Source organism: Centroberyx gerrardi, chromosome 17 (genome assembly GCF_048128805.1).
Source record: "Centroberyx gerrardi isolate f3 chromosome 17, fCenGer3.hap1.cur.20231027, whole genome shotgun sequence".
NCBI lineage: Eukaryota > Metazoa > Chordata > Actinopteri > Beryciformes > Berycidae > Centroberyx > Centroberyx gerrardi.
Window position 1 is genome coordinate 7,293,054 of NC_136013.1, and position 12,685 is coordinate 7,305,738.

General features: G+C 42.1%; 1 protein-coding gene across 1 annotated transcript; it reads left to right on the forward strand.

Annotated features, from left to right (window-relative positions):
* Positions 1-60: 60 nt before the first annotated feature.
* Positions 61-9,486, forward strand: pax9 (paired box 9). The gene is made up of 4 exons (XM_071915655.2): positions 61-205; positions 925-1,539; positions 3,890-4,029; positions 8,393-9,486. Exons 1-4 carry the CDS (start codon positions 202-204, stop codon positions 8,645-8,647), a joined length of 1,014 nt encoding a protein of 337 aa, XP_071771756.1. The 5' UTR covers positions 61-201; the 3' UTR covers positions 8,648-9,486.
* The last annotated feature ends 3,199 nt before the right edge of the window (positions 9,487-12,685 follow it).

Sequence of the window (12,685 nt, forward strand, 5' to 3'; positions counted from 1 at the left end):
CACTGATTTCTCCAGATTGAAATGTAAGCCTGTCTCCAGCGCCGTCAGGAAACAGATCGAGAAATTTGTCCCTCTCGTTCCTTATCGCACAAGAGGATTTCCTGGACGCGATTTTGGACACTGGACACGCTGGACGCTGAGCAGGACCCACACAGCAGGCACAAACCTGACACCGTATTCATCTTTTGTGGATACAACACAATGGGTAAGTTTAATGTTGGATCGTTTTCTTGTCAGGGATGGAGCAAACGGTCCGTCCAAACGGCAAGGTGGGGAAAAAAAGAGAGATATTGTCTGTATTGTTGTGATGGGTTAGTTTAGCCGTAACTCGAGCGGGAATAAAACACCAGGCAGGCATTATTACATGTGTCAGTTATGCTGGAAGTTTGGCACTGACCACTGGCTATTCGTGTGAGCTTTAGCCCACGATAGCAAACAGAAAGCTATTCGTTACTTCTTATCCAAACACCATAACTCATGATAATAGGCCTATATTTCGGAGTAAACACATTTGGTGAACTCATTTAACATTATAGCCCGAAAAGATCGCGCGCTGTAGTTGTTTAAAGGTGTGAATTTGTGTGTGTGTTTAAAGTTTTTTTGTGTGTTTTTTTTTAATAAACAAGATTAAATATAGGCTATGGGTTACAGCCTGCCTTTATAAATCACAACCTCACTGGAATAACACGATTGAAATAACAATTTAACACTGTAGGCCTACACCTTTTCTAGTTTTCTTTTCTATTTGATTTTCTACAATGAACACTAGAAATCAGTTAGAAATAGCAGGCTTAATAACTAGGCCTACTAATTTATCGTAGGCTACTAGCCTAGATTAATCTAGGCCTCGGATTGGTTACGAACCACACTTCGCCTAATAGCTGTTGTATTTTTCTGCCCCTTTGTATGTTTTAATGAAACCAGAGCCAGCCTTCGGCGAGGTGAACCAACTAGGCGGTGTTTTCGTGAACGGCAGGCCGCTTCCCAACGCTATCCGACTCAGGATAGTGGAGCTGGCCCAGCTCGGGATTCGACCCTGCGACATAAGCAGGCAGCTCCGCGTCTCCCATGGGTGCGTCAGCAAGATCCTGGCCCGGTACAACGAGACCGGCTCCATCCTCCCGGGCGCCATCGGAGGCAGCAAACCACGGGTCACCACCCCAACCGTGGTCAAGCACATTCGGACATACAAGCAGAGAGACCCGGGGATTTTTGCCTGGGAAATCCGGGACAGGCTACTCGCCGACGGGGTTTGCGACAAATTCAACCTGCCGTCCGTCAGCTCCATCAGTCGGATCCTCCGCAACAAGATCGGGAATCTGTCCCAGCAGAGCCAGTATGAGTCGGGCAAGCAGGGGCCTCATCCACCGCCACAGCCTACGTTACCGTACAACCACTTGTACTCATATCCAACACCCAAAGTGCCCACTCCTCCCGGCATGCCCACCCTTCCTGGACACATGGCCATGCACAGGATATGGCCTTCCTCGCACTCTGTTACAGATATTCTGGGGATACGGTCTATAACAGAGCAACAAAGTAAGCATGGCTCCCTGGAGGGCAGTTGCATTTCTCCAGTTTAATCCACAAAATGTGTAATGTAGTTTTGAAGGCTTTGAAGGCGTGCAAGAGTGTGAGTGTGTGTGTGTTTGAGAGAAAGAGAGGATCTATTTTTTCCCACTGATGTACCCTAATTGTTTTTATAGGCCCAAAACTAACTACTGGAAGATTAGAAATTCATAGGCCTCTATGGAGTGAGACTAAATGCCATTTGACCTCCTGGCTGATAGTGATTTGGAAGCAGGCAGGTAACTAACGCTGCTAGTTCAGGAACAGATGGTCCAGCTTGCAGTAATAATTAAGAAGCGGATGTGGAATATTAGAGGGACAACGAAGGGAAAGGCGCAGCGGTGAGATGAACTGCATCAAAATGAGGTGTGCTGAATGTTTGCCATGACTGAGAGCCAGACATTTTGTGCCAGGCTGAGCATTCAGCAGTTTTTAGACACAAACGGGATTTGCCTTTTGTGGAGTCTGGGTGTGATACTCAGTTGCAGGCCTCAAGCGTCAGCTCGAGTTAAGAGAGTTTCTACTGCATCGCTCATTTTTGTCGTATATTGTGTCACATGCAGGCAGATCAGTTTTGTTTGCACTCAATAAGACCACAACTGTTTTGGAAACAGTGATATAGGATCCACCATAAATCACTGTTAATGGTAGGCTCGTTGTTGTGAAATGGATTTTTCTGAGAGCGTGTTTCTCGTGTCAGAGAGGGGAGTGCTGTCAGTCCGCCGTCCCGTCCTGCTGTCAGGACGCAGGCTGCCATGCAGAAACTTGCCCCGGTCCTCTGCAGTGCCATGCAGACTTAACTCGGGCAATCCAAACAAGACAAATGCAAGGCAGATATTCATGCTGAACAAGAAATCGCAAGGGAGGAATGTGTTCTCAGAGGCTGCCTTTATAAACAATTTATGCATTTCCAAATTATTAGCAGATGTTTGTGGCAGGTTTTTGAAAGCCGGAATAAGTATAACGTACTTTCAACGACGTGAGGCCTTTTTTTTTACGCCACAACCATTTCACCAGCCATAGGATTTCATTAAAAAATGAAATTATATATCAACATTTATAGAGAATGGCAGGTATGAACGTAGGCTACCTATTATATTGTAGCCCATAATTTTTAAAAATCAAGACAAGATGCATAGGCTTAATATCAATAGGCTATTGGTGTTTTCACTTACGATAATATTTCCAGAGTTTTCTGCAATATGCGAAACACACACACACACACACACACACACACACACACACACACACACACGCGGGGCTTATATGTCTATAGGCTACATAGAGTAGACTAAATTGCTGTGGGTGAATTCAATCATATACATCAAAAATAACATTTCAAGATGTACGCGAAACGTAGATTTAAAAAGCACTCTTTAGGCGGATCGAGTTACAACATTGGTGGGCTTGCTTTTCCCATTCTGAACGTTGGGAACCGTGTATAATATAATATCCATCACGCACAAAGGGGGAAACGGTTAAAGTAAATCTAATTTGTCCTTGACAGGAAGGCGTTTGGTGGGCTAAATGTTCCTGGCTATCCCACCAGAGAGTCGTCTTACCTCGGTCCATCTTGAACTGCGCTTCAGTCTGATATTTAGGAGACACGCTGCAAAAAAATGTCCATTTTAACAAGTCATTTAGTCTCATTCAGTCTAAACATCTTAATTTCTTCAAAGTAAGTGCAAAAAAACCTGGCAAATTGAATCGAGATAATTCCATTTGGTTCCAATGCAGTTTGACTTGACTGATTTTTCTGTCAATATCTTGTAAAAAAAACCCAAACAAAATCAAACAAACAAAAAAACAAACAAAAACAAAAAAAAAAACAGAGTGAGGCAGATCACTCCAAGATTATTGATTCAAGGCAACTCTTGAAACAGGTTGACTTGCATTGCAAACGAGTGAAATTATCTAACCCACTGAGATTGTAAGATATTATTGTATGTGCAGTGCGATATTATCATTTTTACTTCTTTTAAGAAAAATGAGATTTTAAGATTCTGTACATTACTTGTGGATTACTTGTTAAAATGGATAGTTTTTTATTTTTTATTTGAGCAGCTGTTTGAAAGAACTCTACGCACACGAAGGCCCATCGGCTTATCAGCTATTGTTTGTGCGGAAAATGACAAATGACGGTGCTGTTGTTATAGGGCCAGGATTTATTATAGCTTATGCAACCTGGTGAACCTGTGGCTTAGACCTGGGCCTGTTGGGTCGCGAGGTGATTGCATGAGAAGCAGTCGCCTATGCAGGTCTATTCTTTAATCCGCTCTGACTTCCCTCTCTTCTCTTCTGTCTCTCTTTTGCCCCCCAGTTAGTGACAGTCCATCCTTTTCCAGCGCCAAACTAGAAGAATGGAGCGCTATAAACAGGACTAATTTTCCACCAGCAAGCTCTCCACTAGTCAATGGCGTGGATAAATCGCATTTAGAACCTGAAGCAAAATACACACAGGTAAAAAAAAATGGACACCTCTCATTTTTTTAGCACTAACCTCCAGCACTGAGATCTGCAACACAGTGAAACAGCCTGTAATAGCCTGGCAATGGTCTAACTGTCTTGATTATCTAATAATTAAATAATTACATGCCCTGGACATTTCTCTTTCACGATATTAATACGCTCCTCCTGTAGCTGCTAGTGGGTGCATTTTATTTTTTTGTTTTTGGCTTTACGCAGTCGGTGTATTTCCTATAGGCCTGCTATACGGTCGATGCCTTGTATGAATCAGTAGATTGCAAATTATTTGAATAATATAGGTTTAACAGTCCTAGATAGTCATCCTCATTACTTTTTTGCAATATGTATCTTTTAGAAATTAATTTTAGCCTGCTTAACAGTCAGCCTGCATTCCCATAAGGAAACTAGATTGGTTAGACCCATAAGGAAGTTTAATGTTTTAAATTTAAAAGGAAATTAATATAAATCTGTCTGTTTCCGCTTCCCTGCTAAATTCCTATTATATATTTTGGTAGGTCAGAGGTTTTAGCGCCTAGATAAGGTCTTGGGCCAAGATACTGAACTGCATGGAGAGGAACCATTACTACTGATTCATTTGACTTATCCCAGATTTGTAGACCAACGATAGTAGGCTATTTTGTCTAAAGAAGAACTGTCGTGCAATAGGCCTAAAGCTTCAGGGAGAAAGCATTATTCTGCATGGAGTTATGAAGGTCGATGGTTAGATTTGAAACGGTCAAATCCAACGTGATCAATGTAAAAAGAAGCAGGGTCGAGGTCAATTTACCTGTCAACGCAGTGATTGCAGTTCATTGAAATTGTGTCTAAATGGATGGATTTTCTCTAAAGGACTTAACAAATATTTCAAGTTTTCCTGTTTTTAAATTGTTGTGACTATCCGTCACACGCTGAGTCTTAATTAAATTTACCTTAGTCCTGGTGTCAAGTCTTGGTTGTTCGCTTTAAATATGCGTTTATTTTGAGTGTTTTGATTTATTTATTTTTATCAGTGGTTACATTTGTATCAAAGACTCATTTTCGACAGGCTATATAAAAACGTCTCATCAGGCCTATTTTGGTTTTCTAGAAGAGGCAACAAATAAGAGGCTGTGATGACAGCATTGTGTGTGTGTGTGTGTGTGTGTGTGTGTGTGTAGGTGTGTGTGTGTGTGTGCGTGTGTGTGTGTGTGTAAATGTGTGCGTGTGCGCGCGCATGCGTGCTCGTGTTGGCACATGTTTTTTTTTTTGACAAGGCACGCGATTCTAGTTGGAGACAAAAACAATTTCATGCCACATATTTTATTATCCCACTTTATCACGGGGAGTTTTCCTGCTCATTACGCAGAAAACAAGCCGATGCTCTGAGATTGAGCGTTCAAAGTTATGGCAGAGAGACACAACTCTGCACAAAGCAACTGTCTCAGCGGTTAGCCGACCAACTACACAAAACTCTGAGTTATAGTGAAGCATAAAATGCAGAAAATAACTATAAATTACAGCCTTTACTGCAGGAAAAACAAGAATGATGCAACTATTTCTCAAAGAGACTGGAGTATTAACCTTACCTTTTGCATTACCATTTTATTTTAGGCTGCAATTTAGCCTAGCAAGATCTAATGGTAAATAGGCCTAGCCTATATTTTGTGCAATGTTGTGTGTGTGTGTGTGTGTGTGTGTGTGTGTGTGTGTGTGTGTGTGTGTGAGAGAGAGAGAGAGAGAGAGAGAGAGAGAGAGAGAGAGAGAGTGAGAGAGAGAGAGATATCTAATGCAATAGTCATGTTGTGTCTTATATAGTAGGTATAGGCCCATAAGCTACCTGAATCTTTCCAACTGAAATTGTTTTCCCTCTAAATTTCACAACAGGTTGTCTTGCTATTCACACACGCAGATTAACTCTTGGTTATACTCTCATTATATTTATCTGGTCTTTTTTTTTATAGCCCTAAAAAGTTGAGTGACCGTGCTTCTCCAGGTCATTTGTGTCACTGTGTCAAATATCAATCGACCTAAATCACATATAAGCCTATTCATTTCTCGGAGCCCAAAGCCTATGGTTAACATACGGCCCATAGGCGCTGAGCAATCAGATGCGCCCATGGGACTCTCAGGTTTTTCTTTGGAAGAAGAAGTGGATCATTAAATTTAGATTTAAGGTTAATTCATGTACACAGGCGCACGGCGGCTCGGAAGTGATTCTTAATGCCTTTTTCCATTTCTGCTTCCCAAACAGATTGAAACGATTGATACCTATAGGACGAGGCCTATATCAAACATTGTCTAAAACCGAATTTTCATAACAATAGTTATTTTAAAATTACTTTCAATTTTGTTTTTGCTAGATTAACCTGCTTTTAAAAGGTCCAAATATTTTCATGATTTGTTTTAAACATATGGCCGTATATGACACGGTTACAGCCTGGCATGATATAACTCAAGGTGAATCTCTGAGTTGTCCCGGCTGGGCTGAAGGTGTCAATCCACACTGGCAGCGCGAGGACGTGACCGAAATTAATACACTGATATAAGCTTGTTTGGCGTTGTTGCATCGCTTTTAATTATTCATTATTCTATTATGATTAACTTTTGTGTTGAATTATTTCTAGAAACATAGCGACACATTTCACGCTGATGCAAAATAATTTTGATTAAGAAAATAGGCTGCCCAGCTGACAAGATAAAAATAAACTAATTTGATTATCAACGCGCATGGGGCTATATTAACCTTTTTAAAAAGAATACAGAATTGATCGTATGTAGGCCTAATATCTACATTAAATTATAGTGTGGTAAGACAATTTTTTTAAATGGATGATAGGCCATACACAACAAGGTAAACGTAGGCTATACACAGTTATGTAGGCTATGTAGGTATGTATGTAGCCTATGTATCGATGTATGTATGTGTATGTATGTATGTGTATGTATGTATGTATGCATGTATGTATGTATGTGTGTGTGTGTGTGTGTGCATGTGTGTGTGTATATGTATGTGTGTTACCTACCTATTATCAGAAGGAAGTGTGATAATGTTTAGAAAACGTTTAATGAGAAAAGAATGTTACTTTATTTTTTTTAACATAGCTTAAAGCCTGTCTGCCATTTTTTGTAAAGTAAGCTGCAGTATGATTGGATCAAGCAAAGGCCCCAGCACCCACAAACACTGACAGGCACCCACAGACACCCACCCAGACACCCACAGACACCCACAGTCACCCACAGACACCCACAGACACACACAGACACACACAGGCACGCGTCCACACAGTTTATTTCTACATAGTTGCGTGTTATAATCACCATAAATGTCAGTTCGGTGTATCATTTTTTTGAAGAAATAGCCGTTGACTATACCGGCCAAGCAAGTCTAGGCAAATAAGACACAGAAACAGAAAAGATCTCAATTGTAGAAATGATTCTCAGTAGTCATGGACCACCCAGGGATAGAAATTCAGCCTCACTGTTGAAATGCTTTGGTGAATTCCACAAGTTAAGTTTTGTCGCTGCGCCAGAAAAGCAAAGCCCATTCATGCTTCGAACCCTATGCTTGCCTCATTCTCTATCATATTTCCCCTCTTCCTGCCTTTTCACTCTCAATCTCTCATGACATCTGTTTTGTGGCGCCCCCAACCACCCTGTCTCCCATCGTCTGGCATGGTATATCACCTCCGCTGGAGGAAAGTCCACTTTTAACAAAACAACAGTCTTACATACAGATGGACAGTCATGCGTTTGTGAATTTACACAATGGGTTTTGTATATGTTTAGTAAGTTCCAGGGTCCGGAGAGTTACTCGGCACATAATTGTGCATGCAGACTTTAAGCAAAATTGGGAAAAATGAGGTTTTCGTGCGGCATCTGCTATATCCAAGTTAAGTCTCTGCTGTTTATAACGGCACCGTATTTTCCTCTGCACTTTTCCTTTCACTTTCCTCTCCCTCCTCTATACTTTGCTCACCTTTACACATTACTGCAGCTCAGCCACATTGTGTGTGTCTACCTGGGTTGCAGTCACTTCAGTTTCAATTAACTCAACTGAGACTGACTTAGTTTGTAGATAAAGATGATTCAGGTCTCCTTTCTCAAACATTTTTCAATAGACTACAAGCTCTACTACTAGCTCTACAACTCTTTCTATAGCAAAGAATGGCCTGTTTTTGAATTCTGAAGAAAACCCTCTTACTGAATTGACTGAATTGGTAGTAAAATGACTCCTGCCCTGATGTCTACTCCAAGCAGGGAGCCAGTACAAAGAAGCTCCTCTTAACCGCCTATAATCAGTGACCTTTCAGACCTGTAATGCAGAGCTTCACCTAATCTTCTCCCTGTTCCCCGCTCTCTCTCTCTCTCTCTCTCTCAGACGCCGAATGGATTGCCCACAGTGAACAGCTATGTCACAGCGCCCAGCATCCCTCCCTACCACCAACCCACCCAAGTGTCGCCCTACATGGGGTACAGCGCCACCACGTCGGCCTATGTGACCGGACCCACATGGCAGCCAGCCAGTGGCAGTGCTCTATCTCCCCACAGCTGTGACATCGCCACCCCTCTGGCCTTCAAGAGTATGACAGCCAACCGTGACGCCATTCACCCAGTCACCGCCTCAGCACTGTAAAGTCAGCTACACCGACAGACAGAGACGGGAGGGAGGGAGACGGGAGGGGGCAGACGGCGGGGACAGAGGACACGAGTCTGTCCCCTCTGGCCTGCATCACCTCATCGCCGCCGCCTCCTTTGTGTTCCTGTGCAGGACTCGGCCCCGGGACCCATATTTGTGGTGTTCTCCTCCACACACTCTGTATGTGACCCCCTGACGCCAGCTAGACAGTCAGGCCAAAGAGACATGGGGGAAACAGTCTGTCAATTTGTACTACAAACTCGTGTTGTTTTCTGAAAGAACTTGCAGGACAGGACAGGTGTATTGAAGGACTGATATGACTGCTACTATGATGAGGACACTTTGCCATCCATCTTCACAATTCCTCTTTACTGCACACTTCTGCAAATGTCTTTGGGGAAAATGGGGTAACGTATGACTTCATGAATAAGCAATCACAGAAGAGGGAAAAAAGTTTGCATTTAAGTGTTTCAGGGTGCTTATTATTTGCTATTGTTTTTTAATGTTTGTATGCTTTTTTTTGTCTATGTTTTGATAAAAGTAAGTGTCTTATGGAGCATTGTTTTTTCCCCACTTCTCTAAAAATGTAGCCTATGCAAGAGCTCCCAAGAGAAGTTAACATAATGTTTATTTATTAGACTAAGGTACGTTGAATGAAGTGCAATTCGCCTCACAGACAGCATGGGAATCTCCACGCACATTTAGACAAAATTGGCATTGGTCTGATGTTGGAGTCTATAGCATTAACAGTTGAGCTGCACAGTTCCAAATGTTGCACAATGAAATTGAATGTATCTTATTAAATTGTTTGGCTGTTATTGGTCTTTCTGAACTTTGCCAGTTGTTTGGGGAATTTTTAACACTTTTGACTGTGACAAGAAAGACATCATATGTACACCTTTACAACTAAAATATTTAATTGCTTTCTTTATGCAACTGTAGCTATGTCAAATTAGCCTACTTGCCTGTTTTACATGAGCAGGAAACTGCATCATGGGTATATACGCAAACATACCATGCAAGCAGAGGATTTGCAAAAGAAAGGTGTAGTAATTCAAGATTTTAATTTTAATTTCATTTCAAAAAAATATTATGTGCGTGCTCATACAAAGCCCATATGTTCCACTGCCATGCGCCCCACTAGGTTCATCAAAAACACTTTGTACACACAGAGTCTATTTGACATGACCTGCTGCACTGTGTGGTAGGCCTAATTGCCACCAGTTAAAAAAAAATGCCTTTTAAGAATTTCGAGCATTAAAAAGAACATGGATCACTGACATATCTTCTCACCTCATTAAACGTGGCCCTTAATATATCCACAACATGCCTGTCCGACTTCTGGCATTTCCAAGCTGGAGTCGGCCTACAGGAGATGGGCCGGTCAGACTTATAGGACTTCATGATTTTAAATAAATTGTCAAAGATATATTGTAGTAATCCTACAATAATTTTATAGGTTTAAATTTATTTTCACTTTTAAATTTATTTTATGGTAGGCCTGACAGGCATTTTATGTTCAGGGTGAAGTCATGACAACCATAATATCTTACTAAAACCCAGTAATATTTCTGAAATACAAAACCACAAAATGACCTAATGTTACTGTTTATTCTTGGACATGAATGTAGCCTAAGCCTTCAGTAAATGTCTCATAGGTTAATGGTATAATTTGGAAAGGCCTACTATAATTCGTAAATATAAGTGAGGGGCTTGCGACATTAATTTAAAATTTAAACTATTTTGAAACAGGCATATGTCTATCTTTGCAGTTGTATTTAGGTGTATGTAAAATATACAGTAAATCAAAACATAATTGTTACATTAAAACAAGACATCTGTGTACTGGGGACTCTCATCAGGCTCCTGAGGTGAGGTTGAGTCAACTTTGCATGCAGAGTGACACAAATAGGGCTCATTTGACTGTGGTCTCCTAGGTCATCAGGCATCTGACCCAAATTCTACTCTCAGCGGCCACTTTTCCACCAAAGGGCCAAATAGGGCATGTCAGGGCCAACTCAACATGTTCATTACACGAGAAGAAAAGCACATAGCCCAGTTGACAAATAACATGTTGCAAAAATGATGCTAAATACTTCCAGAATGCTGTTTTGGGGGAAAAATGTAGTGACATAAATTATGAGTAAGTCCGGCAAGCCCTGTCTAGCCCAGGCGATTCAGTCCTGTACAAACTGGGCATCAGTGTGGAAATGAGGTTGCAGATATAGCTTTATAAAATTACTCTCCAGCTCTTTTACATAGAGGCTGACGGGACGGCTGCTTTAGTCATGGCCCCAAGTTCCCCATTCCTCCTGTGTTACAGCATAAACAGTCCCTCCGTGCGAGAGTGTCAACAGTCCTCCCCACGCAGGGGCTGATTTGACTTGGAAAGCACTCTCCCCCGCATCCAGTGGTCACGGACCGTTGCTCAGGGATCGTAGTGTTTCTTTGACCGTATGTGAACCACATCACAGGGACGTGATGATCATACACTCACTGTACCAGCCAACCCTCACGGCCACCCCTACCATCCACCATCCATCACGTAAATGATAGTTACAACCAACTCTCTGTCGTTAAAGTTCTTAGGACAAGAGTGGCATGAAAAAGTCGTTACATGCCCTCTGTTTTTTACTCCAGCCTACACACAAGGCTGCACAACTTTTCCTTTCAACTAGCTACATGAACTCGGTACACATCAGCCCTGTCCTGTTAGTCTCCTCTGACTCATACAACAAAATTAAAGTGTGGTTGTCTTAATTGACACCAGTATTTAAAAAATAGGAACAGTGTGTTTTCTAGACAGGAGAAATAGTTTCTCGAAAGCCTAATAATGTGTCTAATGTTGGTCAACTTTATGGAAGTGAGGTCTAAAGGCGTAGTTTTAAAAATAGGGGCAAACACGTGTTTATAATTAATGATGTTGAGTCTGACTTCAGTGTCATATGGTTATCTTTACTTCTCCACATGCAATCAGAAACAAGACAGGCTTTTCCAGAGTAACACAGAGCAGGGTATGTAACACTACGTGAATACACGACTTTATGTATGTTCTTGCTCACTGGAAGACTTTTAAAAGAAGCTGACAACAGCCAGAATGTTTTCTCAATGCCTTAAAACAGCAACGTTGAACACACAGGTGAGTAAAACCTTTTAAAAATCAGCCGTGCTCGGAAAATCACCGCATGTCTGGTTCCTCGTCTTCGGTATGTATGCATGTGCGTGTGCCTTCCAATCATACGAACATGAAACACCACCTTCACACTTACTATGAATCCTGGGCTTATTAGTACATATTAATCATTACGTTTCACCGTGGCTCCATGGGAAAAGACAGGTACAGCCATGTCCTGATTACATGCCTGTCAAAGCGGAGCCAAGGAATGGAAATGTTAAGGGCGAGGATGAGGAATATATGTGGGATGGGGGTAAGAAAAGGAGGAAAAGGGGACCTGGCTACTGAAGATTTATGATCGGCGCGGTGTGTAGGGAATTCAGGTGAAGGGTGGTTCTGTTGCTTAGCTACCACCAATACATGCTGCACATGTTACAAGCTGTCAAGTCTGAAACAAACATACGCATTCACCACTCCATTACGGAGAAGACAGGTTAAGCGCTTACAATTCCATCAGTCTGCAAGCCACAGTTGTTAGTCTATCACCACGGGCCTCTGGGCAAAAAACCAGGAGCCTTTCCATTTTGGCAGAGCGCAACTCCCACATTAATGATGACTGTCAAATGCCAACGTGGCTCAGTACAACCTACTGCTCTCTACCAGATGAGGTGAAGGTGGGTTTCGTACAGAACAGCCTCTACCCCGGGGCTGAGCAACAGGTGTGTGTGTGTTTGCATGTGTGCTAGGCCTAGGGTGTGCATATTTGTGTAAGAGATAGATCGGCACAGGGAGAGAATGTGTGCGGTAACCTCCATTCCTCAGTCGCATTTGACTTTCTTGAGCTTGTTGTTTTAGCTTGCGCTAAGCTATGCTGAGGTACTGATTCTCTCTCTCTCTCCCCCAGAGAGAGAGAGAGAGAG